At 46.6% G+C, this 27,922-nt stretch overlaps 1 protein-coding gene across 1 annotated transcript in view; it reads left to right on the top strand.

Moving 5' to 3' along the window:
- The window catches only part of LOC311232978 (uncharacterized protein), a 37,457-nt gene extending 10,383 nt beyond the window's left edge, over nt 1-27,074 (top strand). The window contains exons 7-13 of the mRNA XM_084319824.1: nt 1,012-1,046; nt 2,646-2,678; nt 3,566-3,599; nt 6,618-6,691; nt 7,317-7,373; nt 9,321-9,380; nt 26,941-27,074. Coding sequence (XP_084175950.1) covers nt 1,012-1,046; nt 2,646-2,678; nt 3,566-3,599; nt 6,618-6,691; nt 7,317-7,373; nt 9,321-9,380; nt 26,941-26,975 — 328 coding nt within the window. The 3' untranslated portion in view covers nt 26,976-27,074. The remainder of the gene's footprint in view (nt 1-1,011; nt 1,047-2,645; nt 2,679-3,565; nt 3,600-6,617; nt 6,692-7,316; nt 7,374-9,320; nt 9,381-26,940) is intronic.
- Nucleotides 27,075-27,922: the final 848 nt, after the last annotated feature.

Genomic DNA, 27,922 nt, shown 5'->3' with positions numbered 1-27,922 from the left:
TATTATATTATATTATTATTATTAGATAATTAGATTAGATAATTAGTATGGCACACTCTGCCCCGCCTCAATCTGTGATGTCAAGAGGGCCTATTTGGAGATACTATCAAAGTTAATCAAACACAGTGCATAGTAGTATATAGATATGCTCATCTATTAAAAGCAGCACACTAGACTGTGCTCATCTATTAAAAGCAGCACACTAGGCTGTGCTCAGCTATTAAAAGCAGCACACTAGGCTGTGCTCAGCTATTAAAAGCAGCACACTAGACTGTGCTCATCTATTAAAAGCAGCACACTATGTTGTGCTCATCTATTAAAAGCAGCACACTATGTTGTGCTCATCTATTAAAAGCAGCACACTATGTTGTGCTCATCTATTAAAAGCAGCACACTATGTTGTGCTCATCTATTAAAAGCAGCACACTATGTTGTGCTCATCTATTAAAAGCAGCACACTATGTTGTGCTCATCTATTAAAAGCAGCACACTATGTTGTGCTCATCTATTAAAAGCAGCACACTATGTTGTGCTCATCTATTAAAAGCAGCACACTAGACTGTGCTCATCTATTAAAAGCAGCACACTAGGCTGTGCTCATCTTGGCTCACCACTACATGTCATGTTTTGAGTTCAAGTTTCAAGTTTCAAGTTTCTTTAATAGTTGTCATACAGAAGTACAGAATACTTTTATACAAAATGCTTCTTTCTGTTATGCTCCAGAGACTGTGCTAGACAAAAGATAAGTATGAAATAAAATAGTATAGCATGTAAAAATAGAAGTAAAAAATAGAAGTCACGTACGTAGACACAGTGTTCAGTATTATGTACAATGTTCAATGCAGAATAGAAGTAACTGAGTTACCATACAATATACAATATACAGTACTATGCAATATACTAATATACAATATACTATATAGTGCAAAGCAGAAAGTGCGTATGCTTTTCTCCAGATACAATTATATGAATTCTGAATCTGAATCTGAATCTGAACAATCCCATTCCCAGGATAGTTCCAGATCAACCTTCACAGATTTCACCAGGTATGTTTTTCTTTATTATTATCGAATAGGTTTAAAATACCAGAATCATCAGAGACCACCAGAATGACCGCCATATAAAGACATACTGTTATGGTGATAGGGACAGCTGCAGTGGCGGACTGGCCATCGGGACGTTCGGGACGAATCGCGATGGGCCGGAAACAAAGTGGGCTGGTCCAAAAAAAATTATAAACGGGGCCAGTGTGTGTGTGTGGGCCAGTGTGTGGGCGGGCCAGTGTGTGGGCCACTAATGTGGGCCGGTGTGTGGGCCAGTGTGTGGGCCAGTGTGTGGGCCAGTGTGTGAGTCGGTGTGTGGGCCAGTGTGTGAGTCGGTGTGTGGGCCACTAATGTGGGCCAGTGTGTGAGTCGGTGTGTGGGCCACTAATGTGGGCCAGTGTGTGAGTCGGTGTGTGGGCCACTAATGTGGGCCAGTGTGTGGGCCGGTGTGAGGGCCAGTGTGTGGGCCAGTATGTGGGCCGGTGTGTGGGCCGGTGTGTGGGCCAGTGTGTGGGCCAGTGTGTGGGCCACTAATGTGGGCCGGTGTGTGGGCCGGTGTGTGGGCTGGTGTGTGGGCCAGTGTGTGAGTCGGTGTGTGGGCCACTAATGTGGGCCAGTGTGTGGGCCGGTGTGTGGGCCAGTGTGTGGGCCAGTATGTGGGCCGGTGTGGGCCGGTGTGTGGGCCAGTATGTGGGCCGGTGTGTGGGCCGGTGTGTGGGCCAGTATGTGGGCCAGTATGTGGGCCAGTGTGTGGGCCAGTATGTGGGCCAGTGTGTGGGCCGGTGTGTGGGCCAGTGTATGGGCCAGTGTGTGGGCCACTAATGTGGGCCGGTGTGTGGGCCAGTGTATGGGCCAGTGTGTGGGCCACTAATGTGGGCCGGTGTGTGGGCCGGTGTGTGGGCTGGTGCGTCTGAATGTCCCGGGCTGAATTTGTGTCCCAGTCCGCCACTGGACAGCTGTGAGTGCCGTCCTTCGGATGAGACGCTAAACCAAGGTCCTGACTGAATTCGGTCATTAAAGAACCCAGGGCGTCTATCGTAAAGAGTAGGGGGTTCCCCGACGTTCCTGGCCAAATTCCCAATCAGGAATCCCTTCCCCTTAATTGGCCCATATCAATCCCTGTCTCCTGAGCCGTTCAGCCATTGTGTAGTGTGATGTGTACCTGGTGCCAGTGTATGGCAGCCATTGTGTAGTGTGATGTGTGCCGGGTGCCAGTGTCTGGCAGCCATTGAGCCTGCATAGCCCAAGATTGGGTGCTACCAGTGGTGGTGAAGGAGGCAATTTCCACCCTACATTGTGGGGAGCACTTTGAGTGTCTAGAAAGCGCTATATAAATGTAATTAATTATTATTATTATTATTATTATTATTATTATTATTATTATTATTATTATTATTATTATTATTATTATTATTATTATTATTATTATTATTATTATTATTATTATTATTATTATTATTATTATTATTATTATTATTATTATTATTATTATTATTATTATTATTGTCATTGTTGTCACTTTGAAATCATCTGTACTGCATTATAAACATGCTATAAACATGGCCTCTGTGTTTATTTAAATCATTGTGATGCTCGTTACAGCGAAGGAGGCGCAGTATCAGAATCTCATGGATGGTATGTAATGAGCTTCATATGCAGAATTATGTATTATCTTAGTTAGTGCCGATGTTTATTGTTTATCATCTGTGGTATCACATTGTGTTTTCTTTATATTGGGGATCATGATGCACAATTTTGCTGATTAAATGAATGATCACAAAAAGTGTTCTGAAATATTTTAGAACGTCGTTGTTACTGTATCACACTTCATATATCCAGTCCAATATAATGAACATCCAGCGGATTATGTATGTGATTTTTCATCTAAGCAGATATTGTGACATAACATTACCGTAAAACTTCAAATAATAGCCCAGGCTTTTATTTCCTTCAATCACTGAACGTTCCCCATCTTTATATGAGACAGGCTTCTAATTCCTTTTGCACGAAAATCTTGCTCAGCAAATATGGGAAATATCCAATTCTTTATATGGCATGTACCAGCATGTACACAATAATTCAATAATCCACAGGATTAGTAGATGTATATCCAGTTCTTTATTTGTTTTATTCTGATGTGTACATGCTGGTACATGCCATACAAGTAATATTCACACTGATGCACACTGATAAGACTCAGCTCCTGCCTCATTAATGCAGTGATTCGATCAGCTTGGATACCAGGATTGAGGGTAACCTGCTAAATGACGAACTGTGTTCAATGACACTCAAATAAACAATGTAGACCGGGCTTCTAATTGAGACCTACCGTTATTTGTCAAAACACCCCTCCTTTATTTGGGACAGGCGTCTATTGGGGCTTTTATTTGACATTTTACGGTATACGTCCTTCTGAATATTGTAATGTTTAATTGTTTCCATAATATCTCCCAACCCTAGTCCACGCTGAGAGCACCGGCGCTTTGATATAACCTCTTGACATTTTAATTGTGTTACTATAGCTGAGATGGGAGAAGATCTGGAACCAACATATGTGTAAGTGTTTCCTTCTCTTTATCTGACCTTTGGGACTGCTGCACAGGTCCTCACCTTAGTATGCAGCCCCAGGTACAATGACATCATATCCTGTTTGCTGGTGTCCATTTGGTAGCACTAGCAGTTGACCTGCATACAGGGAATATTACAAGGGTACTCTTAACTGCTCATTATGCAGTGTGGACATTAGTAACACATATAATAGCTAATAATTAGGGATGTCCGATATTATCGGCCTACTGATATTACCGGCCGATATTGGCATTAAAATGTAATATCGGAAATTATCGGTATTGTTAAATTTATTTTTATTTTTTTTATTTACATTTATTTTTTTACATTTATTTTCTTTACATTTATTTTTTTTACATTTATTTAACCTTTATTTACCCAGGCAAGCAAGTAAGAACAATTCTTATTTTATTAATTGTCAAAAGTATGCATAATGTTGTGTTAATTCCACGACAAAAGATATGTAATGTTAATTACCTGAAATTATTTTGTTTTTTTGGGGGGGAAAACCTGCATATATCGGTATCGGTTGATATCGGTATCGGAAATTAAGAGTTGGACAATATCGGTATATCGGATATTGGTAAAAAAGCCAATATCGAACATCCCTACTTATAATCAATAATTACATTAAGGGCAACCATGGTGGTGCAATTTGCCTAATTTGTTTCATGATATAACCCAGTGCCAATGTCTAATTGAGTAAAATAATAGTATATATGATATAGCAAGTCAGCTGTACATTATACCACCGTTAGTCCAGACGTCGCAACATTCCATTGAGTGTCATGATCACCTGATAATGCACTAGTAACCTAGCAACACCTTTTGTTTACTACTTTTTGCGGACCTCCCAAACTTTCAAACTTTTTAGATGAAGGAATGGGTACAATAGGAGACACGCCTCCAGTTTTTCAAAAGTTTTTGACACGCCTCAGCTTCTGAGCTGAAGGCGTGTTTTTGCGGACCTCCCAAACTTTCAAACTTCTTAGATGAAGGAATGGGTACAATAGGAGACACGCCTCCAGTTTTTCAAAAGTTTTTGACACGCCTCAGCTTCTGAGCTGAAGGCGTGTTTTTGCGGACCTCCCAAACTTTCAAACTTTAGACTGTTTTCTTTATACGTTTTTCTTTTTCTTTCTTTCTACCACAAGACGCGGCCACTGATGGGTCCATGGGACTTGGATAAGTCCTGTGGACCCAACTCTGGCCACTGACCACATGAGCGAACGGGTACATACGCACACAATACACGGCCACTGATGGATCCGTGGGACTTGGTAAAGCACTATGGACCCAACTATGACCACTGATAAAAACGTAACTACACTAGCATTATAAGACCTAAACATTGCTACCTACCATACAAGTGCATTGGTTTAGTGCACTTCCGGTTGCCACTGAGCGGAAATGTTTGTGCGGACCTGTTCTCCCAAACTGGTAAGCAAATGACTGTTTTTACGTTATTTTCATTTTTACGTTACTATTATTATTATTATTATTATTTTTTTTTAACATTGATCTTAACTGATCACTATGACTTTATTGCTTTTATCGTTATATATGCCTATAATTGTGTACAGCACTTTGAGCTACATGACATGTATGAAAGGTGCTTTATAAATACTTACTTACTTACTTACTTACTTACTTACTACTACACTTTGATCCTACACCAGCAAAACAGCTAAATAAGCATTTTGTATGAATAGGATGTGATAATACTGTGGTATATAATAGCAATAATTCAATCAACCTTGTGCTATATACCTAATCATGCCTCCAACCACATTACAGGACTGACAACATCTCACAGTATACAGTAGCACTCTGTCTTGTGTGTTATTATTAAAGGAACACGCCAACATCATGGGAAATGTGCTTACCGTCTTCTCCAGAGTCAGACAAGAAGATAGATACCAATTTATTCTCTGTGCATTCAGTACAAAACTATCCTACTGTAAGCTAGCCTAGCTTAGCAGCACAAATGAATGGAAGTGTATACGGACCACTAGCCATAGCTTAAAACCAGTAGCGTCGTGTGTGTAACTCCAGGAGGCCTATATATTAATGCCAGCCCAAGAGTGGCTTCCGCGTTTCTCTAATTGGCCGCGACGCCCCACGTGACAACGCCTAGCACCGCCCCACGGCAGAGTGGCAGCGGCGCATAGGTTGCCGCGGCATTATGTATTTGTAATCCCCCCTGTTTTAACATCGACAGTTAGCTCAACTCGTTCCTCAGCTTGCTGTGGAGCCTGTGGTCAGTTGGTGACAAGTTCGAATCACTTCAATTTTTTTTTTTTTTTTTTTTTCGTTTAATTAATTTATCATCTCTCTATATAAACGTAACTAGCGTCTGTCTTTCTTTCGCCGGTTAAGTTTAGGCATTCTTTCGGAGTTGGTTAAGGTTCGAGTTTGTCGCAGAGCATGGCAATAGAATGCCTGTCTTTCTTTCGCCGGAGCAGCAGCCTATTTCCGCTCTGCCGCGCGCCGCGGTCACATGGGCGTCGTGGCCAATCAGAGAAACGCGAAGCACTCTTGGGCTGGGATTAATATAGACGCCTCCAGGAGAGGTGTTTCTGGCCAACAGCTAGGCTAGCTGGTCCGTATCCGCTTCCATTCATTTGTGCTAAGCTAGGCTAGCTTGCAGCGGGATAGCTTCCTACTGAACACACAGAGAGGAAATTGGTATCTATCTTCTCGTCTGACTCTGGAGAAGACGGTATCATGTCTCCAGCACCCCCACAGCCGTAGCTACAACCACTTAATGTCAAGGCTCTCATCCACATTCATTAATTTTCTCTCCCCCCCCCCCCCCCCCCCCCGCTCTCTATCCCATGATTTCAAAATACCGGAAGTGTTGCAGTGGTCTATTTTGTTTACTGTAAATAATATACATGGGCATGACAACCAATCTGACAATGATATATTTTGTTGAAACATTCTCCTTGTAGTAGCGTTAAATTATTTCCACCTATTTGCATGTCATATCTATTGTTTTTGCAGAGCTCCCCTCCCAAACTTAATCTATGAAAATGTTGTCACGATGACAGAAACCGAGAGGAAAATCTCCATCAGTGGTAATAAGCATGTTTTACAAACTGTTCTATTCGTTGTACAAATGTGTTTTGCATGCATGTGTGGTTGTGTGTGTGTGTGTGTGTGTGTGTGTGTGTGTGTGTGTGTGTGTGTGTGTGTGTGTGTGTGTGTGTGTGTGTGTGTGTGTGTGTGTGCGTGTGTGTGTGTGTGTGTGTGTGTGTGTGTGTGTGTGTGTGTGTGTGTGTGTGTGTGTGTGTGTGTGTGTGTGTGTGTGTGGGCTACATGCAATTCACTTGTGTGTGGGTGGTGTGGGGTATTATGGAAAAGACAGTAGCATGCAACACGAACACATATTGGTGGGAGGCAGGTCATGTGACATCATCTACAGTATGATTTGCGTGCAAGACAAATGTCAAGCTTTAATAAAAACTGCAGCTTATAGAAATAAATTTGAAACACAACTGGAGCTTTGGATTCCACCCTTACAGACACGCTACACAGAACTGACATGTTTCTGTGTGCTATTCACACGCATGTACCTTAGTTATTATTCACGTGTGTACCGTAATATTCACATGTCTACCTTAGTTAATATTCACACGTGTACCGTAGTTAATATTCACACATGTACCTTAGTTCAATTCAAACTTTATTTTCTTCTTCTAGATGCTGATCAGAGTCAATATGATTATGAAAACATATTCCTGTCTTTACCCATCCCTGGTACGTATGTGTTTACTGTGTCATTTATATTCTTTTATTTTATTAAAATATTTTAAATTGTATACAAGACATGAAAACAAGAAAAAATATTACAAAAAGATGTTGCATAGAAATAACGTTGTTAGAAATGCACTTATTACTACCTTATTGAAAATAATCAGACATTAATTAATGACCCATAATCTGTGATTTCCTGGCCATATCATTATTGTGAGGTTTTGAGGAGTTTGATCTGTCAACTTTCTAAACCATTGTAAATCAAAATATTTACCACAAATATTACCAACATAAACACTTCAATACAAAACTTGTATCTACTTGTTGTCTAGTGTTAGTCCTTGTACCCAGAGATCAGTCAGTCAACTAGAGATGAATGACAACATGTTGTCTAGTGTTAGACAGTCCTTGTATCAAGAGCTCAGTCAGTCAACTAGAGAATGACAGCATGTTGTCTAGTGTTAGTCCTTGTATCAAGAGCTCAGTCAGTCAACTAGAGAATGACAGCATGTTGTCTAGTGTTAGTCCTTGTATCCAGAGATCAGTCAGTCAACTAGAGAATGACAGCATGTTGTAGTGTTAGTCCTTGTATCCAGAGATCAGTCAGTCAACTAGAGAATGACAACATGTTGTCTAGTCCTTGTATCAAGAGCTCAGTCAGTCAACTAGAGAATGACAACATGTTGTCTAGTGTTAGTCCTTGTATCAAGAGCTCGGTCAGTCAACTAGACTAGAGAATGGCAGCATGTTGTCTAGTGTTAGTCCTTGTATCAAGAGCTCAGTCAGTCAACTAGAGAATGGCAGCATGTTGTCTAGTGTTAGTCCTTGTATCAAGATCTCAGTCAGTCAACTAGAGAATGACAGCATGTTGTCTAGTGTTAGTCCTTGTATCAAGAGCTCAGTCAGTCAACAGTGGTTCCCAAAGTCGGGGTCGCGACCCAAAGGTGGGCCGCGAGCAGCCACGGATGGGCCGCGAGATGATTTAAAAAAATAAAATAAAAAATAAAATAAAACATTTTTTTTTATTTTTTTATTTTTTTATTTAATTTTTTTTTGTCAGGCCACTGAACTTAGAAGCAGGCCAGGACAGTGTTTCTAGTTGTATTCTAAAATTCTATTCTATTGTATTCTAAAATGTGACTATATGGTTTTATATTAACTTAATAAATAAACAAAAACGAAAAATCTACTTATTTCAACGAACATTTCAAACTAAATAACAGATTATGCACATAAAACGCTGAAAACAACCAAAGCAACAATAGTATTTTAATGAGGCTATTATTATTATCATTATTATTTTGCAACAAGTTAGCCCTCTCATAAATAGCACATATAAATGAATAACTAACTTGAACTAACTTAATAGGATTGAAGTGATATTTGGCAAAAAAAAAAAAAAAAAAACCAGACGATGTGCATTGGGCCGCGGCTCTCTGACGCCTTATTTTCTAGGCCCCGGCCTGAAAAGTTTGGGAACCCCTGAACTAGAGAATGACAACATGTTTGATTGATTGATTGATTGATTGATTGATTGATTGATTGATTGATTGATTGATTGATTGAAAACTTTATTAACAGATTGCAGAATGGGTACAATACAGTACGGCTCAATACACACAATTGTTAAGGGGATGCAGACCAGAGAAAGACTTTCGTCTTGTTTACATCAGCGTCCCCCATTTTTAATTCATCGTAACATTTAGGATATACACGACATACAGATAAACAGTACTGTTACATCCAGACATTTATGACATACAAGATATACAGTAATGTTGTCTAGTGTTAGTCCTTGTATCTAGAGCTCAGCCGGTCAACTAGAGAATGAAAACATGTCTCGATCCCTGTTTGTGAGGCTATCCATTTATTTATTTTTGGATCACTGATCCTAACATGCATGTATTTAAAATGTATTTGATGTATTCAAACTACTGCTTTATCACACAGATGATGATGATTATGAGAATTCTGAATTCTTGGAACAAGTGGCGAAGGAGCAGGAAGATGGTAGGAACCATAGATTCTGAAAACTAAAAAACGAAATAGAAATATGTATTAAAAAAACAACATAGGCTACCGATAGGTTATGACTATAACCAAGTTCTGTTAGTTAGGGGCGATGCTTGGCATCACTACTGCACTATCTCGCGTACGTGCACGCGTACTGAATAAACCACAAATGTACCTCTAATACCAGTATTAGTCTGACCACACCCCTCATCAGCTTACCTTCATAAGCAGGTGTGTGGTCACCTGCTCTCCTCCTTCCCAAGCTTTCACCACAAGGTGAGGACAAGGGCTGCAGCGGTCGTCTGATGCCAAGCATCGCCCCTAACTAACAGAACTTGGTTATAGTCATAACCTATCGTTCTGTATCGTTAGTGGCTTAGCTTGGCATCACTACTGCACAAGGGAGGCCAAGCGGAGCCACTTGGCTGACAAATACACCCCGCTGACAGCCCCCCAAAACCATCAGAACAGGGAGGGCCGAGCCCCCCCGACCCCCCCTAATGGAGGGTATCCCCCCTATTAGAGGCTTCACGGGAAGGCGACGGACCCGACCGTGCGAAGAGGCACTCAAGCAACTTAACGCACAGGGTGAGCAGACCGTGGCTTGACCCCACGACTACACACACGCACAACCCGCATGCCACCCGGGAACGAACGGAGGAACAACCTCGTTACTGCCCCCAGAATCACGGGGCCAAGGGCAAACCCAACCCCGTGGCAAGGCCGTAGCAGCGGAGCGCGAAGGAAGACCCAGACCCACCAAAAGGACTGGACTCCCTGGAATGGGGGCCCGGAGAAGTCCATGATGCCAGCATCAAGACCCCACCAGGTGGGCACGTAGTGCCCCGCCCCCCACATCGCCAGCGTATTCGGACAAAGGCCCCTCAGTTACTGCACCTGGTATTCCCAGGCGGAACCAACCAGGCCAGAACCTGCCCAGCTTCCGAGATCGGACGAGATCGGGCGTGTTCAGGTCGGTATGGCCGTAAGCCGAGCGGGCCCCGTCCCCCCAATAGTACACCGCCTGGCACACTGACCCTGCAGAACAGGCAGTCAGCATGGCCGTAAGCACACAAAAAAGGTTAACCAACGGAAGCAGGCAGCGCACCGGGGAAAAACCAGGCAACAGGCCGTTAACCCTAGCCTGGAGACTGCGGACGAGACAGGCGCCAGAGGGGACAGCTGAACACAGCCGCCCCGGCGGAAGGAGCGTAAGCTGGCGGTGTTGCATGACCAAGCCTCCATTTAACAACCCCCACCCAGAGGGGTCGAGGCAGAGAAGGCTGACACGATTGGCAGACGTCATGAACGTGCAGGGGCACCCTCAAACGGTGAACCCGGGAGTTGACACTGCTCCAACACACCAGGGAATCAACCACCTCGGTGTTACCCAATGCGGTGGTTGTTCCTATAACCCCTCAAGAAAAAACTCCAAAACACACCTGCGGGTATACACCGGCTATACCGCAGTACAAGTGTTTCAGTTTCCAAAAAGGGTTAACCCAGGCCTACGGGTCGCAAACATCACTTCGGACCGGGCCTGGCGGTACGGGAAGCACAGGGTCACCAGAGGAGGTCAAAAAACCACCCCCACAGGCCCCTCTTCGCCATGCGTGAGAGAGGAGCGAAAAATAATGGAGAACCAGCCCCTAAGCACACCGTACCTGGTATTCCCCGGCGGTCTCCCAACCAAGTACTAACCAGGACCAACCTGTGTAGCGGCCGAGATCCGACGAGATCGAGCGCGTACAGAATGGCATGGCTGTAAGCCATGACGACAGTGCTGAGTAAAAACATACCCAACCAGGGTCTCCATAGCGCTTAACCCTGTGACACCCAGACCGACCTGGCATTTTTCCCCCTGAAAAAAGCCCAAGTCCCTCAGGGTACCAGAACAGCAGATCTGCATCCCCGGCGGACAACGGGTTCAACTGATCTGGACCAGCGTGACCAGAACCAGTCCCGTGCCCTAACCACGCCGACATGCCTACTCCAGGAGAAGGGCAGATATGCGTGTTGATCTTAACATGAAAAGAAGGCGCCACCCAGACGTTCGGACGAACCGCGCCTGGTGGCCCACCCCAAGGGCGTGAGACCCCACTACATATGTTCAGATCCATCCCGTCATCATCCCCCAGACATGAACGAGAATCCGTCGACAACCCACCCAGGTCATGGGATGTGGTCGCCGGAAGAGGAAAAACCCCCATCCCAGTTGCTTTATAAAAACGCTGTTTCAACCACAAGCAACCAAGGCGTGCCAGTCAATCGCCTGTTTACAGCGAGCTAGCACTATACGTGCGTCGGGACACACCCCCATCAATGAACAGGCTATTTAGACCTGTCATTGAATCCCCAAGGCGCCCAGGGGAACGACAAGAGGGGTGTGACACTCCCTAACTCCAACACTTCTGGAATAGAAAGAAGGAAGCATCAACAGTATGTATCCCAGTCTACACAGCCGGGGTAAAAAATGTTCACATTTTTACATCCCACCACCCTCCCATAGGAAAGAGACGGGGATCCCCAGAGAGACTTCCCACGCGAGCTGTACAGATTGAAAAGAATATATTGCACCTTGAGCCATGTAAAAAACTGGTTTTAGGGCCTCCGGGGAAGAGGCACCGAACCCATACACACTCAATAAACGAATTGAATCGAATATACATACAATAGAAAAGGACCCTTCTAGAGGGTCCACTCACTTTGACAATCTGAGGAGGAAGGCTCTGTACTCTGATGGAGGCTTCCTCACATGGAAGAAGGAGTCTGAACTCACAGAAGGCCTGAACAGGCGCTTGGTGAGGAGGAGCCCTGACCACCCCCCCTGAAAACAGATCCATCACATGGACCTGAACAGCACACGGAAGTCCTACCAACAGAGACGCGCACGGTGACGTACTCTATGGCGGGGGAATTCCTGCGGTGCACACGCCCAATATACCAGGCCGTGGGACCAGGAACTCCCTCCCCCCCCCCCCCCCCCCCCCCCCCGTAACGTGCCGAACCGCCACGTGACGGGAACCTTGAAGGACAGGGGGTGTACCCCTGACCGACAGAACAATGGGGAGAGGAAAGGTTACCAGTTCACCCCTTTACGACCCCACACCCATGATACGACGTAACGACAAAAAGAGAATATGACACAGTCATAGTCAGCCCTATGAAGCGTTTCACAGCTCCACACAGCGCATGAGCTAACCTGCTATCTGATTTTTACTAAGGAAAAACACAGAATAGAGAGGGCTCTAAGAACCCCGGTCCAACATACACATGTGCTTCTGTGGCCAGTACAACCCAGTTGTAGGTCACATGACACACACAACCCATCATCACCTACAAAAAATGGCAAAAACACTCAACAGAGGAACGCCGTTTTTTCCACAATGAGAGAATACATCATTCTTGATTAGTATCGACCACAGGCCTTGCTAAGCACACATGACAGCAACCAAACCAATTTCCCTTTAGGAAATAAGTTTCTCCAGCAGATTTAGCACAACCTCAGCAATCAAGCTAAGAGTTACATCGTATCCCTACCACACAAAAGACACAATTAATGCACAACATGTCTGATAGGAGGTGATAAAGTCCCCAGGGAACCGGGGGGGGAAACACAATCCTCCTATTTTACCCTCAATACGGCCAGTTAAAACAGGAAAACCTGTTAATGTGTGAACTCACTGTTCATTGTCATTACAGTCTGAGAAAGAACATTATTTTACTCACTTGTCACCAAGCATAGCTTCATAGGTTAGTTGCCTTAGTAGTGAGTACACGGTACACATAAACACCATGATGTTTCTCACACAACAACCAGATCAATACATCACGATCTGCACGGAGAAGCTAACTGCCAGTGACAAAAACAGCTCACACATAACCCGCAACGTATCCCAAATGCATTGCAACAACACACGTTTTGGGAAAAAACACCGTTATTCACAATACATTTAGCAAAGTAAAACCAGAAGACGTGTTATGAGGTCTGGCCAACCCCGTACCTACCCGGAACGCAGATCAGCGAAGTGCAGTCACAAGACACCGTAGAACACAGCCGTCCTGTGTTGTTCGATCCGGGCAGCGTCGCCGCTCCAACCAGTCGCTACAGTCCTCTTTGTTGACGCAATCGCCGTCCAGGCTCAGGGCAGGGTCGACGAACATCCCCTGTCAAGGATGACGTCGTGGTCAAGAGTGTAAAACATGTTAAAATCAAAGCACGTTCAACAGAATAGCATCAAGCTAACGGCTGCTCCAACCGTTCGGGTGCTATTGCTTCCGCTCGCGAGACGCCGATCTAACGACGCACGCGATCAGAAGCGAGCTCCCGGCGGCGCGCGAGAAGCTAAGCTACCCCGCGCCAGGCCACTGACCGGCTAACCGTAAGCTATGAACATGTAAACAATGACATAACACTCACCCAGACAGGCCGCCGTTCTGAACCTCTCCTCACTTTTTAAGAGAAAAGAGAAAACAAGACGTCAACACCGCTTCACAACGGTGACATTACCACGTCCGGCGGAATCAGCACAGTACCAACTGGCCCGTATAGCTGACTTTGAACATGAATCTGCCGCTATCGCACATTACATGCACATATCCCCTCGTGAAGGAATACTCTCATTTGGATATGAAAGATGGGGCCTTAACACGGTGACAGAGAGAATCCACTCGTCCAGAACACACAGGGATCACCAGTGTCAATGGTCGCGGCCCACTATAGTTAAAACTATAATGGTCTTCAGACCAAGGTCTTCTGTCGCCTAGGTGGCTAAACAAAGGACCCTAGCCTGGGGCCGGTTTCCATAAACTTTGTCAAGTAGCCCCCATAGCACTAACAGACAAGTGGAGCCCGCCAGCAAACACTACTCACCCAACCTGGAACGCACCGCTTCTCACAACAGCGGCATGTCCGACAGTTCAGCTGTGGCCTGACAGGTTTCACCCCAACAAACACAGCAAGGAACTGCAGTTGAGAAGCATGCAGCGGCGTGCTCCCAATACGAAAACCGGTGGAGGGTTTTTAGAATGATCATCATCTTCCAGACACTCCAGTACGAAGACAATATCGCCGTATTTTCTCGAAAATAGTGAGAGAGAAAATAAAGATATGATGTCAACGTATCCTTGTTTCCCAAAGCTGTTCCTAATCCAATTTCTTCCATCATGGTGTCAAGTGTGGGGATCTACCGAGGCACCTCTTCCTTGTGGTGAAAGCGAGAAGGAGGAGAGCAGGTGACCACACACCTGCTTATGAAGGTAAGCTGATGAGGGGTGTGGTCAGACTAATACTGGTATTAGAGGTACATTTGTGGTTTATTCAGTACGCGTGCACGTACGCGAGATAGTGCAGTAGTGATGCCAAGCTAAGCCACTAACGATACAGAACTGCAGTTATATACCCATAGTATTCCATTACATCGTCACTGCAGACAACTTGGTTGAATATAGCTGAATAGCTGAATATAATCAAACAACAGCTGAATGTAATCAAACAGGTGAATGTAATCCAATAACATATTCATGTAATCAAACAGGTGAATGTAATCAAACAGGTGAAAGTAATCAAATAAGTGATTGTCATTAAATGTTAACTGTGGCCAATTGCACTGTTATTTTGCACAAACTGTTCTGTGCCGTTAGAGGCTCTGCTTGGCATCACACTGCACTATCTCGCGTACGTGCACGCGTACTGAATAAATTCCACAAATGTACCTCTAATACCAGTATTAGTCTGACCACACCCCTCATCAGCTTACCTTCATAAGCAGGTGTGTGGTCACCTGCTCTCCTCCTTCTCGCTTTCACCACAAGGAATAAGTGCCTCGGTAGATCCCCACACTTGACACCATGATGGAAGAAATTGGATTAGGAACAGCTTTGGGAAACAAGGATACGTTGACATCATATCTTTATTTTCTCTCTCACTATTTTTCGAGAAAATACGGCGATATTGTCTTCGTACTGGAGTGTCTAGAAGATGATGATCATTCTAAAAACCCTCCACCGGTTTTTCGTATTGGGAGCACGCCGCTGCATGCTTCTCAACTGCAGTTCCTTGCTGTGTTTGTTGGGGTGAAACCTGTCAGGCCACAGCTGAACTGTCGGACATGCCGCTGTTGTGAGAAGCGGTGCGTTCCAGGTTGGGTGAGTAGTGTTTGCTGGCAGGCTCCACTTGTCTGTTAGTGCTATGGGGGCTACTTGACAATGTTTATGGAAACCGGCCCCAGGCTAGGGTCCTTTGTTCAGCCACCTAGGCGACAGGAGACCTTGGTCTGAAGACCATTATAGTTTTAACTAGTGGGCCGCGACCATTGACACTGGTGATCCCTGTGTGTTTTGGACGAGTGGATTCTCTCTGTGTTAAGGCCCCATCTTTCATATCCAAATGAGAGTATTCCTTCACGAGGGGATATGTGCATGAATGTGCGGTAGCGGCAGATTCATGTTCAAAGTCAGCTACACAGGCCAGTTGGTATTGTGCTGATTCCGTCGGGTGTGGTAAAATCACCGTTGTGAAGCGGTGTTGACATCTTGTTTTCTCTTTTCTCTTAAAAAGTGAGGAGAGGTTCAGAACGGCGGCCTGTCTGGGTGAGTGTTATGTCATTGTTTACATGTTCATAGCTTGCGGTTAGCCAGTCAGCTGTTAACTGCTGCGTTAGCCTGCTGGATCGCTGCATGGCCTGCTTAGGTTGGGCCTACTATTAGCCAGTCAGCTGTTAGCTGCGGGGCTAGCATGTCGTGGTCGCTAGGTAACGTAGGCTTGCTGCTATAGGCCATGGCCTGGCGCGGGGTAGCTTAGCTTCTCGCGCGCCGCCGTGAGCTCGCTTCTGATCGCGTGCGTCTCGCGAGCAGAAGCAGTAGCACCCGAACGGTTGGAGCGGCCGTTAGCTTGATGCTATTCTGTTGAACGTGCTTTGATTTTAACATGTTTTACACTCTTGACCACGACGTCATCCTTGACAGGGGATGTTTCGTCGACCCTGCCCTGAGCCAGGACGGCAATGTTGCATCAACAGGGGACTGTAGTGCGGGTTGGGGCGGTGACGCTGCCCAGTTCGGACAACACAGGAGCGGCTGTGTTCCTACGGTGTCTGTAACTGCACTTCGCTGATCTGCGTTCCGGGTAGGAACGGGGTTGACCAGACCTCATAACACGTCTTCTGGTTTTACTTTGCTAAATGTATTGTGAATAACGGTGTTTTTCCCAAAACGTGTGTTGCTACAATGCATTTAGGATACGTTGCGGGTTATGTGTGAGCTGTTTTTGTCACTTGCAGTTAGCTTCTCCGTGCAAATCGGGATGTAATGATCTGGTTGTTGTGTGAGAAACATCATGGTGTTTATATGTACCGTGTACTCACAACTAAGGTAACTAACCTATGAAGCTATGCTTGGTGACAAGTGAGTAAAAGAATGTTCTTTCTCAGACTGTGATGACAATGAACAGTGTGTTCACATATTAACAGGTTTTCCTGTTTTAACTGGCCGTATTGAGGGTAAAATAGGAGGATTGTGTTTTCCCCCCCGGTTCCCTGGGGACTTTTTCATCCTCCTATCAGACATGTTTGTGCACTATTTGTGTCTTTTGTGTGGTAGGGATGCGATGTAACTCTTAGCTTGATTGCTGAGGTTGTGCTAAATCTGCTGGAGAGACTTATTTTCCTAAAAAAAAAGAAAATGGTTGGTTGCTGTCATGTGTGCTTAGCAAGGCCTGTGGCCGATACTAATCGAGAATGATGTATTCTCTCATTGTGAAAAAAACGGCGTTCCTCTGTTGAGTGTTTTTGCCATTTTTTGTAGGTGATGATGGGTTGTGTGTGTCATGTGACCTACAACTGGGTTGGACTGGCCACAGAAGCACATGTGTATGTTGGACCGGGGCTCTTAGAGCCCTCTCTATTCTGTGTTTTTCCTTAGTAAAAATCAGATAGCAGGTTAGCTCATGCGCTGTGTGGAGCTGTCAAACGCTTCATAGAGCTGACTATGACTGTGTCATATTCTCTTTTTGTCATTACATCGTATCATGGGTGTGGGGTCGTAAAGGGGTGAACTGGTAACCTTTCCTCTCCCCATTGTTTCTGTCGGTCAGGGGTACACCCCCTGTCCTTCAAGGTTCCCGTCACGTGGCGGTTCGGCACGTTACGGGGGGGGGGGGGGAGTTCCTGGTCCCACGGCCTGGTATATTGGGCGTGTGCACCATAGAGTACGTCACCGTGCGCGTCTCTGTTGGTAGGACTTCCGTGTGCTGTTCAGGTCCATGTGATGGATCTGTTTTCAGGGGGGGTGGTCAGGGCTCCTCCTCACCAAGCGCCTATTCAGGCCTTCTGTGAGTTCGGACTCCTTCTTCCATGTGAGGAAGCCTCCATCAGAGTACAGAGCCTTCCTCCTCAGATTGTCAAAGTGAGTGGACCCTCTAGAAGGGTCCTTTTCTATTGTGTGTGTATTCGATTCAATTCGTTTATTGAGTGTGTATGGGTTCAGTGCCTCTTCCCCGGAGAGCCCTAAAACCAGTTTTTTACATGGCTCAAGGTGCAATATATTCTTTTCAATCTGTACAGCTCGCGTGGGAAGTCTCTCTGGGGATCCCCGTCTCCTTCCTATGGGAGGGTGGTGGGATGTAAAAATGTGAAAAAAATTTACCCCGGCTGTGTAGACTGGGATACATACTGTTGATGCTTCCTTCTTTTCTATTCCAGAAGTGTTGGAGTTAGGGAGTGTCACACCCCTCTTGTCGTTCCCCTGGGCGCCTTGGGGATTCAATGACAGGTCTAAATAGCCTGTTCATTGATGGGGGTGTGTCCCGACGCACGTATAGTGCTAGCTCGCTGTAAACAGGCGATTGACTGGCACGCCTTGGTTGCTTGTGGTTGAAACAGCGTTTTTATAAAGCAACTGAGATGGGGGTTTTTCCTCTTCCGACGACCACATCCCATGACCTGGGTGGGTTGTCGACGGATTCTCGTTCATGTCTGGGGGATGATGACGGAATGGATCTGAACATATGTGGAGGGGTCTCACGCCCTTGGGGTGGGCCACCAGGCGCGGTTCGCCCGAACGTCTGGGTGGCGCCTTCTTTTCATGTTAAGATCGACACGCATATCTGCCCTTCTCCTCGAGTAGGCATGTCGGCGTGGTTAGGGCACGGGACTGGTTCTGGTCACGCTGGTCCAGGTCAGTTGAACCCGTTGTCCGCCGGGGATGCAGATCTGCTGTTCTGGTACCCTGAGGGACTTGGGCTTTTTTCAGGGGGAAAAATGCCAGGTCGGTCTGGGTGTCACAGGGTTAAGCGCTATGGAGACCCTGGTTGGGTATGTTTTTACTCAGCACTGTCGTAATGGCTTACAGCCATGCCATTCTGTACACGCTCGATCTCGTCGGATCTCGGCCGCTACACAGGTTGGTCCTGGTTAGTACTTGGTTGGGAGACCGCCTGGGAATACCAAGTACGGTGTGCTTAGGGGCTGGTTCTCTATTATTTTTCGCTCCTCTCTCACGCATGGCGAAGAGGGGCCTGTGGGGGTGGTTTTTTGACCTCCTCTGGTGACCCTGTGCTTCCCGTACCGCCAGGCCCGGTCCGAAGTGATGTTTGCGACCCGTAGGCCTGGGTTAACCCTTTTTTGAAAACTGAAACACTTGTACTGCGGTATAGCCGGTGTATACCCGCAGGTGTGTTTTGGAGTTTTTTCTTGAGGGGTTATAGGAACAACCACCGCATTGGGTAACACCGAGGTGGTTGATTCCCTGGTGTGTTGGAGCAGTGTCAACTCCCGGGTTCACCGGTTGAGGGTGCCCCTGCACGTTCATGACGTCTGCCAATCGTGTCAGCCTTCTCTGCCTCGACCCCTTTGGGTGGGGGTTTTTAAATGGAGGCTTGGTCATGCAACAACGCCAGCATACGCCCCTTCCGCCGGGGCAGCTGTGTTCAGCTGTCCCCTCTGGCGCCTGTCTCGTCCGCAGTCTCCAGGCTAGGGTTAACAGCCTGTTGCCTGGTTTTTCCCCGGTGCGCTGCCTGCTTCCGTTGGTTAACCTTTTTTGTGTGCTTACGGCCATGCTGACTGCCTGTTCTGCAGGGTCAGTGTGCCAGGCGGTGTACTATTGGGGGGACGGGGCCCGCTCGGCTTACGGCCATACCGACCTGAACACGCCCGATCTCGTCCGATCTCGGTAGCTAAGCAGGTTCTGGCCTGGTTAGTACTTGGTTGGGATACCGCCTGGGATTACCAGGTGCAGTAACTGGGGGGCCTTTGTCCGAATACGCTGGCGATGTGGGGGGCGGGGCACTACGTGCCCACCTGGTGGGGTCTTGATGCTGGCATCATGGACTTCTCCGGGCCCCCATTCCAGGGAGTCCAGTCCTTTTGGTGGGTCTGGGTCTTCCTTCGCGCTCCGCTGCTACGGCCTTGCCACGGGGTTGGGTTTGCCCTTGACCCCGTGATTCTGGGGGCGGTAACGAGGTTGTTCCTCCGTTCGTTCCCGGGTGGCATGCGGGTTGTGCGTGTGTGTAGTCGTGGGGTCAAGCCACGGTCTGCTCACCCTGTGCGTTGAGTTGCTTGAGTGCCTCTTCGCACGGTCGGGTCCGTCGCCTTCCCGTGAAGCCCCTAATAGGGGGGATACCCTCCATTAGGGGGGGTCGGGGGGGCTCGGCCCTCCCTGTTCTGATGGTTTTGGGGGGCTGTCAGCGGGGTGTATTTGTCAGCCAGCGGCTCCGCTTGGCCTCCCATTGTGCAGTGTGATGCCAAGCAGAGCCTCTAACGGCACAGAACGCTAGGTTATGACTATAACCAAGTTCTGTTAGTTAGAGGTGACGCTTGGCATCAGACGGCCGCTGCAGCCCTTGACCTCACCTTGTGGTGAAAGCTTGGGAAGGAGGAGAGCAGGTGACCACACACCTGCTTATGAAGGTAAGCTGATGAGGGGTGTGGTCAGACTAATACTGGTATTAGAGGTACATTTGTGGAATTTATTCAGTACGCGTGCACGTACGCGAGATAGTGCAGTGTGATGCCAAGCGTCACCTCTAACTAACAGAACTTGGTTATAGTCATAACCTAGCGTTAATGGCATTGCACCATATTGGAGAAAACTGCTACGGCTAGCGATTTTCTAACCTTTAGTAGGTCTGCTACTGTAGTAGCCTACAGCAGTTCTCAAACCTTTTCAAGACTGTTTAGTAGGTCTGCTACTGTAGCACAGGTTCTCAAACATTTTCAAGACTGTAGTTCTACTAGTTCTAGTTCTTTACTGAATGTGTTGTTGGGTAGTTCTACTAGTCCTAGTTCTTTACTGAATGTGTCGTTGGGTAGTTCTACTAGTTCTAGTTCTTTACTGAATGTGTCGTTGGGTAGTTCTACTAGTTCTAGTTCTTTACTGAATGTGTCGTTGGGTAGTTCTACTAGTTCTAGTTCTTTACTGAATGTGTTCTTGGGTAGTTCTACTAGTTCTAGTTCTTTACTGAATGTGTTGTTGGGTAGTTCTACTAGTTCTAGTTCTTTACTGAATGTGTTGTTGGGTAGTTCTACTAGTTCTAGTTCTTTACTGAATGTGTCGTTGGGTAGTTCTACTAGTTCTAGTTATTTACTGAATGTGTTGTTGGGTAGTTCTAATAGTTCTACTAGTTCTAGTTCTTTAATGAATGTGTCGTTGGGTAGTTCTAATACAGTAGTTCTAGTTCTTTAATGAATGTGTCGTTGGGTAGTTCTAATACAGTAGTTCTAGTTCTTTACTGAATGTGTTGTTGGGTAGTTCTACTAGTTCTAGTTCTTTAATGAATGTGTCGTTGGGTAGTTTTACTAGTTCTAGTTCTTTAATGAATGTGTCGTTGGGTAGTTCTACTAGTTCTAGTTCTTTAATGAATGTGTTGTTGGGTAGTTCTACTAGTTCTAGTTCTTTACTGAATGTGTCGTTGGGAAGTGAAGTATAAGTCATTCTGGAAGGACTTGAGGAACTGATTATTAATAACATAATGCTTTATTGTACCTCCTTATTCCTAAAAGATCCCCTCCAGATGTATTTTAAACCCTTAAAAACTATCTACAGTATATCGAAGAACAATTTGTATAAACATGGTCTTTCCACCAAATCTATCAATACAAAATAAAATCTTAGCAACATCTCTACACATTTACCCTCAATGAGATACAAGGATCTATGAATATGCAAATAGACAATAAGCACCCATTTGATATTTACCAGAGGTTTTATGTCGGCAGCTTATATTCTTTCAAGACATATTGGACCCTTATAGTTACCACCTGTTGCATGCCTCCAAGAGGAGTTAACGTTAGGTTATGACTATAACCAAGTTCTGTTAGTATAGCGACGCTCGGCATCGCTCTCTGCACTATCTCGCATACGTGCACGCGCACTGAATAAAGACCACAATGTACCTTTAATCCCAATATTCGTCTGACCACACCCCTATCAGCTTACCCATATAAGCAGGGGTGGGGCCACCCACTCGCCTCCTTCCGAAGCTTTCGCCACAAGGCGAGGTCAAAGGCTGCAGCGGCGTCGGATGCCGAGCGTCGCTATACTAACAGAACTTGGTTATAGTCATAACCTAACGTTCTGTATCGTATCGCTCTCGCTCGGCATCGCTCTCTGCACAAGAGAGGCCGAGCGAGAGCCAACGGCCGACAAATACACCCCGCTGACAGCCCCCCACAAACCATCAGAACAGGGAGGGCCGAGCCCCCCCGACCCACCCTAATGGCGGGCACCCCCCCTATTAGGGGCTTCACGGGAGGGCGACGGACCCGACCGCGCGAAGAGGCACTCAAGCAACTCAACGCACAGGGTGAGCAGACCGTGGCTTGACCCCACGACTACACACACGCACAACCCGCATGCCACCCGGGAACGAACGGAGGAACAACCTCGTTACTGCCCCCAGAATCACGGGGTCAAGGGCAAACCCAACCCCGTGGCAAGGCCGTAGCAGCGGAGCGCGAAGGAAGACCCAGACCCACCAAAAGGACTGGACTCCCTAGAATGGGGGCCCGGAGAAGTCCATGATGCCAGCATCAAGACCCCACCAGGTGGGCACGTAGTGCCCCGCCCCCCACATCGCCAGCGTATTCGGACAAAGGCCCCTCAGTTACTGCACCTGGTATTCCCAGGCGGAATCCCATCCAAGTACTAACCAGGCCAGAACCTGCTTAGCTTCCGAGATCGGACGAGATCGGGCGTGTTCAGGTTGGTATGGCCGTAAGCCGAGCGGGCCCTGTCCCCCCAATAGTACACCGCCTGGCACACTGACCCTGCAGAACAGGCAGTCAGCATGGCCGTAAGCACACAAAACAGGTTAACCAACGGAAGCAGGCAGCGCACCGGGGAAAAACCAGGCAACAGGCTGTTAACCCTAGCCCGGAGACTGCGGACGAGACAGGCGCCAGAGGGGACAGCTGAACACAGCCGCCCCGGCGGAAGGAGCGTAAGCTGGCGGTGTTGCATGACCAAGCCTCCATTTAAAAACCCCCACCCAGAGGGGTCGAGGCAGAGAAGGCTGACACGATTGGCAGACGTCATGAACGTGCAGGGGCACCCTCAAACGGTGAACCCGGGAGTTGACACTGCTCCAACACACCAGGGAATCAACCACCTCGGTGTTACCCAATGCGGTGGTTGTTCCTATAACCCCTCAAGAAAAAACTCCAAAACACACCTGCGGGTATACACCGGCTATACCGCAGTACAAGTGTTTCAGTTTTCAAAAAAGGGTTAACCCAGGCCTACGGGTCGACGAAACATTACTTCGGACCGGGCCTGGCGGTACGGGAAGCACAGGGTCACCAGAGGAGGTCAAAAACCACCCCCACAGGCCCCTCTCCGCCATGCGTGAGAGAGGAGCGAAAAAGAATGGAGAACCAGCCCCTAAGCACACCGTACTTGGGATTCCCAGGCGGTCTCCCAACCAAGTACTAACCAGGACCAACCTGTGTAGCGGCCGAGATCCGACGAGATCGAGCGTGTACAGAATGGCATGGCTGTAAGCCATTACGACAGTGCTGAGTAAAAACATACCCAACCAGGGTCTCCATAGCGCTTAACCCTGTGACACCCAGACCGACCTGGCATTTTTCCCCCTGAAAAAAGCCCAAGTCCCTCAGGGTACCAGAACAGCAGATCTGCATCCCCGGCGGACAACGGGTTCAACTGATCTGGACCAGCGTGACCAGAACCAGTCCCGTGCCCTAACCACGCCGACATGCCTACTCCAGGAGAAGGGCAGATATGCGTGTTGATCTTAACATGAAAAGAAGGCGCCACCCAGACGTTCGGACGAACCGCGCCTGGTGGCCCACCCCAAGGGCGTGAGACCCCACTACATATGTTCAGATCCATCCCGTCATCATCCCCCAGACATGAACGAGAATCCGTCGACAACCCACCCAGGTCATGGGATGTGGTCGCCGGAAGAGGAAAAACCCCCATCCCAGTTGCTTTATAAAAACGCTGTTTCAACCACAAGCAACCAAGGCGTGCCAGTCAATCGCCTGTTTACAGCGAGCTAGCACTATACGTGCGTCGGGACACACCCCCATCAATGAACAGGCTATTTAGACCTGTCATTGAATCCCCAAGGCGCCCAGGGGAACGACAAGAGGGGTGTGACACTCCCTAACTCCAACACTTCTGGAATAGAAAGAAGGAAGCATCAACAGTATGTATCCCAGTCTACACAGCCGGGGTAAAAAATTTTCACATTTTTACATCCCACCACCCTCCCATAGGAAAGAGACGGGGATCCCCAGAGAGACTTCCCACGCGAGCTGTACAGATTGAAAAGAATATATTGCACCTTGAGCCATGTAAAAAACTGGTTTTAGGGCCTCCGGGGAAGAGGCACTGAACCCATACACACTCAATAAACGAATTGAATCGAATATACATACAATAGAAAAGGACCCTTCTAGAGGGTCCACTCACTTTGACAATCTGAGGAGGAAGGCTCTGTACTCTGATGGAGGCTTCCTCACATGGAAGAAGGAGTCTAAACTCACAGAAGGCCTGAATAGGCGCTTGGTGAGGAGGAGCCCTGACCACCCCCCCTGAAAACAGATCCATCACATGGACCTGAACAGCACACGGAAGTCCTACCAACAGAGACGCGCACGGTGACGTACTCTATGGCGGGGGAATTCCTGCGGTGCACACGCCCAATATACCAGGCCGTGGGACCAGGAACTCCCTCCCCCCCCCCCCCCCCCCCCCCCGTAACGTGCCGAACCGCCACGTGACGGGAACCTTGAAGGACAGGGGGTGTACCCCTGACCGACAGAACAATGGGGAGAGGAAAGGTTACCAGTTCACCCCTTTACGACCCCACACCCATGATACGATGTAACGACAAAAAGAGAATATGACACAGTCATAGTCAGCTCTATGAAGCGTTTCACAGCTCCACACAGCGCATGAGCTAACCTGCTATCTGATTTTTACTAAGGAAAAACACAGAATAGAGAGGGCTCTAAGAACCCCGGTCCAACATACACATGTGCTTCTGTGGCCAGTACAACCCAGTTGTAGGTCACATGACACACACAACCCATCATCACCTACAAAAAATGGCAAAAACACTCAACAGAGGAACGCCGTTTTTTTCACAATGAGAGAATACATCATTCTTGATTAGTATCGACCACAGGCCTTGCTAAGCACACATGACAGCAACCAAACCAATTTCCCTTTAGGAAATAAGTTTCTCCAGCAGATTTAGCACAACCTCAGCAATCAAGCTAAGAGTTACATCGTATCCCTACCACACAAAAGACACAATTAATGCACAACATGTCTGATAGGAGGATGAAAAAGTCCCCAGGGAACCGGGGGGGAAACACAATCCTCCTATTTTACCCTCAATACGGCCAGTTAAAACAGGAAAACCTGTTAATGTGTGAACACACTGTTCATTGTCATTACAGCCTGAGAAAGAACATTCTTTTACTCACTTGTCACCAAGCATAGCTTCATAGGTTAGCTAACTGCCAGTGACAAAAAACAGCTCACACATAACCCGCAACGTATCCTAAATGCATTGCAACAACACACGTTTTGGGAAAAAACACTGTTATTCACAATACATTTAGCAAAGTAAAACCAGAAGACGTGTTATGAGGTCTGGTCAACCCCGTTCCTACCCGGAACGCAGATCAGCGAAGTGCAGTCACAGACACCGTAGGAACACAGCCGCTCCTGTGTTGTCCGAACTGGGTAGCGTCACCGCCCCAACCCGTACTACAGTCCCCCGTTGATGCAACCTTGCCGTCCAGGCTCAGGGCAGGGTCGACGAAACATCCCCTGTCAAGGATGACGTCGCGGTCAAGAGTGTAAAACATGTTAAAATCAAAGCACGTTCAACAGAATAGCATCAAGCTAACGGCCGCTCCAACCGTTCGGGTGCTACTGCTTCTGCTTGCGAGACGCCGAGCTAACGACGCACGCGATCAGAAGCGAGCTCACGGCGGCGCGCGAGAAGCTAAGCTACCCCGCGCCAGCCATGGCCTATAGCAGCAAGCTAACGTTACCTAGCGACCACGACATGCTAGCCCCGCAGCTAACAGCTGACTGGCTAATAGTAGGCCCTAAGCAGGCCATGCAGCGATCCAGCAGGCTAACGCAGCAGTTAACAGCTGACTGGCTAACCGTAAGCTATGAACATGTAAACAATGACATAACACTCACCCAGACAGGCCGCCGTTCTGAACCTCTCCTCACTTTTTAAGAGAAGAGAGAAAACAAGATGTCAACACCGCTTCACAACGGTGACTTTACCACACCCGACGGAATCAGCACAGCACAGTTTCCATAAACTTTGTCAAGTAGCCCCCATAGCACTAACAGACAAGTGGAGCCCGCCAGCAAACACTACTCACCCAACCTGGAACGCACCGCTTCTCACAACAGCGGCATGTCCGACAGTTCAGCTGTGGCCTGACAGGTTTCACCCCAACAAACACAGCAAGGAACTGCAGTTGAGAAGCATGCAGCGGCGTGCTCCCAATACGAAAACCGGTGGAGGGTTTTTAGAATGATCATCATCTTCTAGACACTCCAGTACGAAGACAATATCGCCGTATTTTCTCGAAAAATAGTGAGAGAGAAAATAAAGATATGATGTCAACGTATCCTTGTTTCCCAAAGCTGCTCCTAAACCTTTCTTCCATCATGGTGTCAAGTGTGGGGATCTACCGAGGCACTTCTTCCTTGTGGTGAAAGCGAGAAGGAGGCGAGTGGGTGGCCCCACCCCTGCTTATATGGGTAAGCTGATAGGGGTGTGGTCAGACGAATATTGGGATTAAAGGTACATTGTGGTCTTTATTCAGTGCGCGTGCACGTATGCGAGATAGTGCAGAGAGCGATGCCGAGCGAGAGCGATACGATACAGAACTACTTGAGAACCACACATTGCTGTTAACCCTTTCAGTTGCACAGTTTCTACAGATGCTTTATCAGAACTTTACCACTAGATAGCATTTTTTAACATTCTAATTGTGTGTGAAATAGAACACCTGGAAGTCAAGTAGCAATTAAATGTTTCTCTTTTGTGTGACAGATGAACCAGATTATGTTAACGAAGACACAGACTGATATGGAAACCATGGACTGGGGGGCCACATCAGCTGGAAGAGACATTTCCTTATTGTTATTATTAGTAATATTATGAATATTAATAATACTAGATCATTCATAATCATTATAATAATAGGCAATATAGGCAATTATAGCTTAATTATCAAAGCTGCTTAGAAATGAAAGTCATGTTTTTATTTTTCCCAAGTTGCCTGTGATGATATTTCAGTGCTGCCACCTAGTGGTACCAAACTAAAAATACATTAAAAAACATTGTAAAATGTAGTTTTGTAATTGTAATATGCTGTATTTAAGAAATAAATTGTTTCAACTGTGATACCGTTGATCTGTAAATGGTCTACCATTTGTACATAATTGTAAAGCTTAAAGTCTGGGTAAAGCAAATTCAGAGATTTGTTTCTAAATACATTATACATGTAAAAAAAAGAAATTGGCTGAAAACATGTGAAAAGACAACTATGTAGAACTGAATTGTGGATTTAGACCGTTTTACCATTTTTGTGTTGTGTGATTTTTTTGGGTCTGAAATATACATAACCCCTCCCCTATCACTATATAGACTAGAGCTAATTAACATAACCCCTCCCCCAACACCATATACAGACTAGATCTCATTAACATAACCCATCCCCTAAAACTATATACAGGACATTAACATAACCCCTCCCCTAACACTATATATAAACTACAGAACATTAACACAACCCCTCCCCTAACACTATATAAAAACTACACCACATTAACATAACCCCTCCCCTAACACTATATACAAGTTATTACAGCCAAAAACACCAAGCCATAACGGGACGGTAACGATGGTTATCATATAACCCTAGTTAACCCTTGTGTGGTGTTATATTTCTGTTACTCACCCAATATTACAACATAACTATTTATGTCAAAATACTTCACTTTATCTCAATATATCACATTTATCAATATGA

This window comes from Notolepis coatsorum (assembly GCF_963971535.1).
Source record: "Notolepis coatsorum genome assembly, chromosome: 8".
Classification (NCBI taxonomy): Eukaryota; Metazoa; Chordata; class Actinopteri; order Aulopiformes; family Paralepididae; genus Notolepis; species Notolepis coatsorum.
The sequence above is the reverse complement of the archived record's forward strand: the minus strand, read 5'-3'. Positions and strand labels throughout refer to the sequence as shown.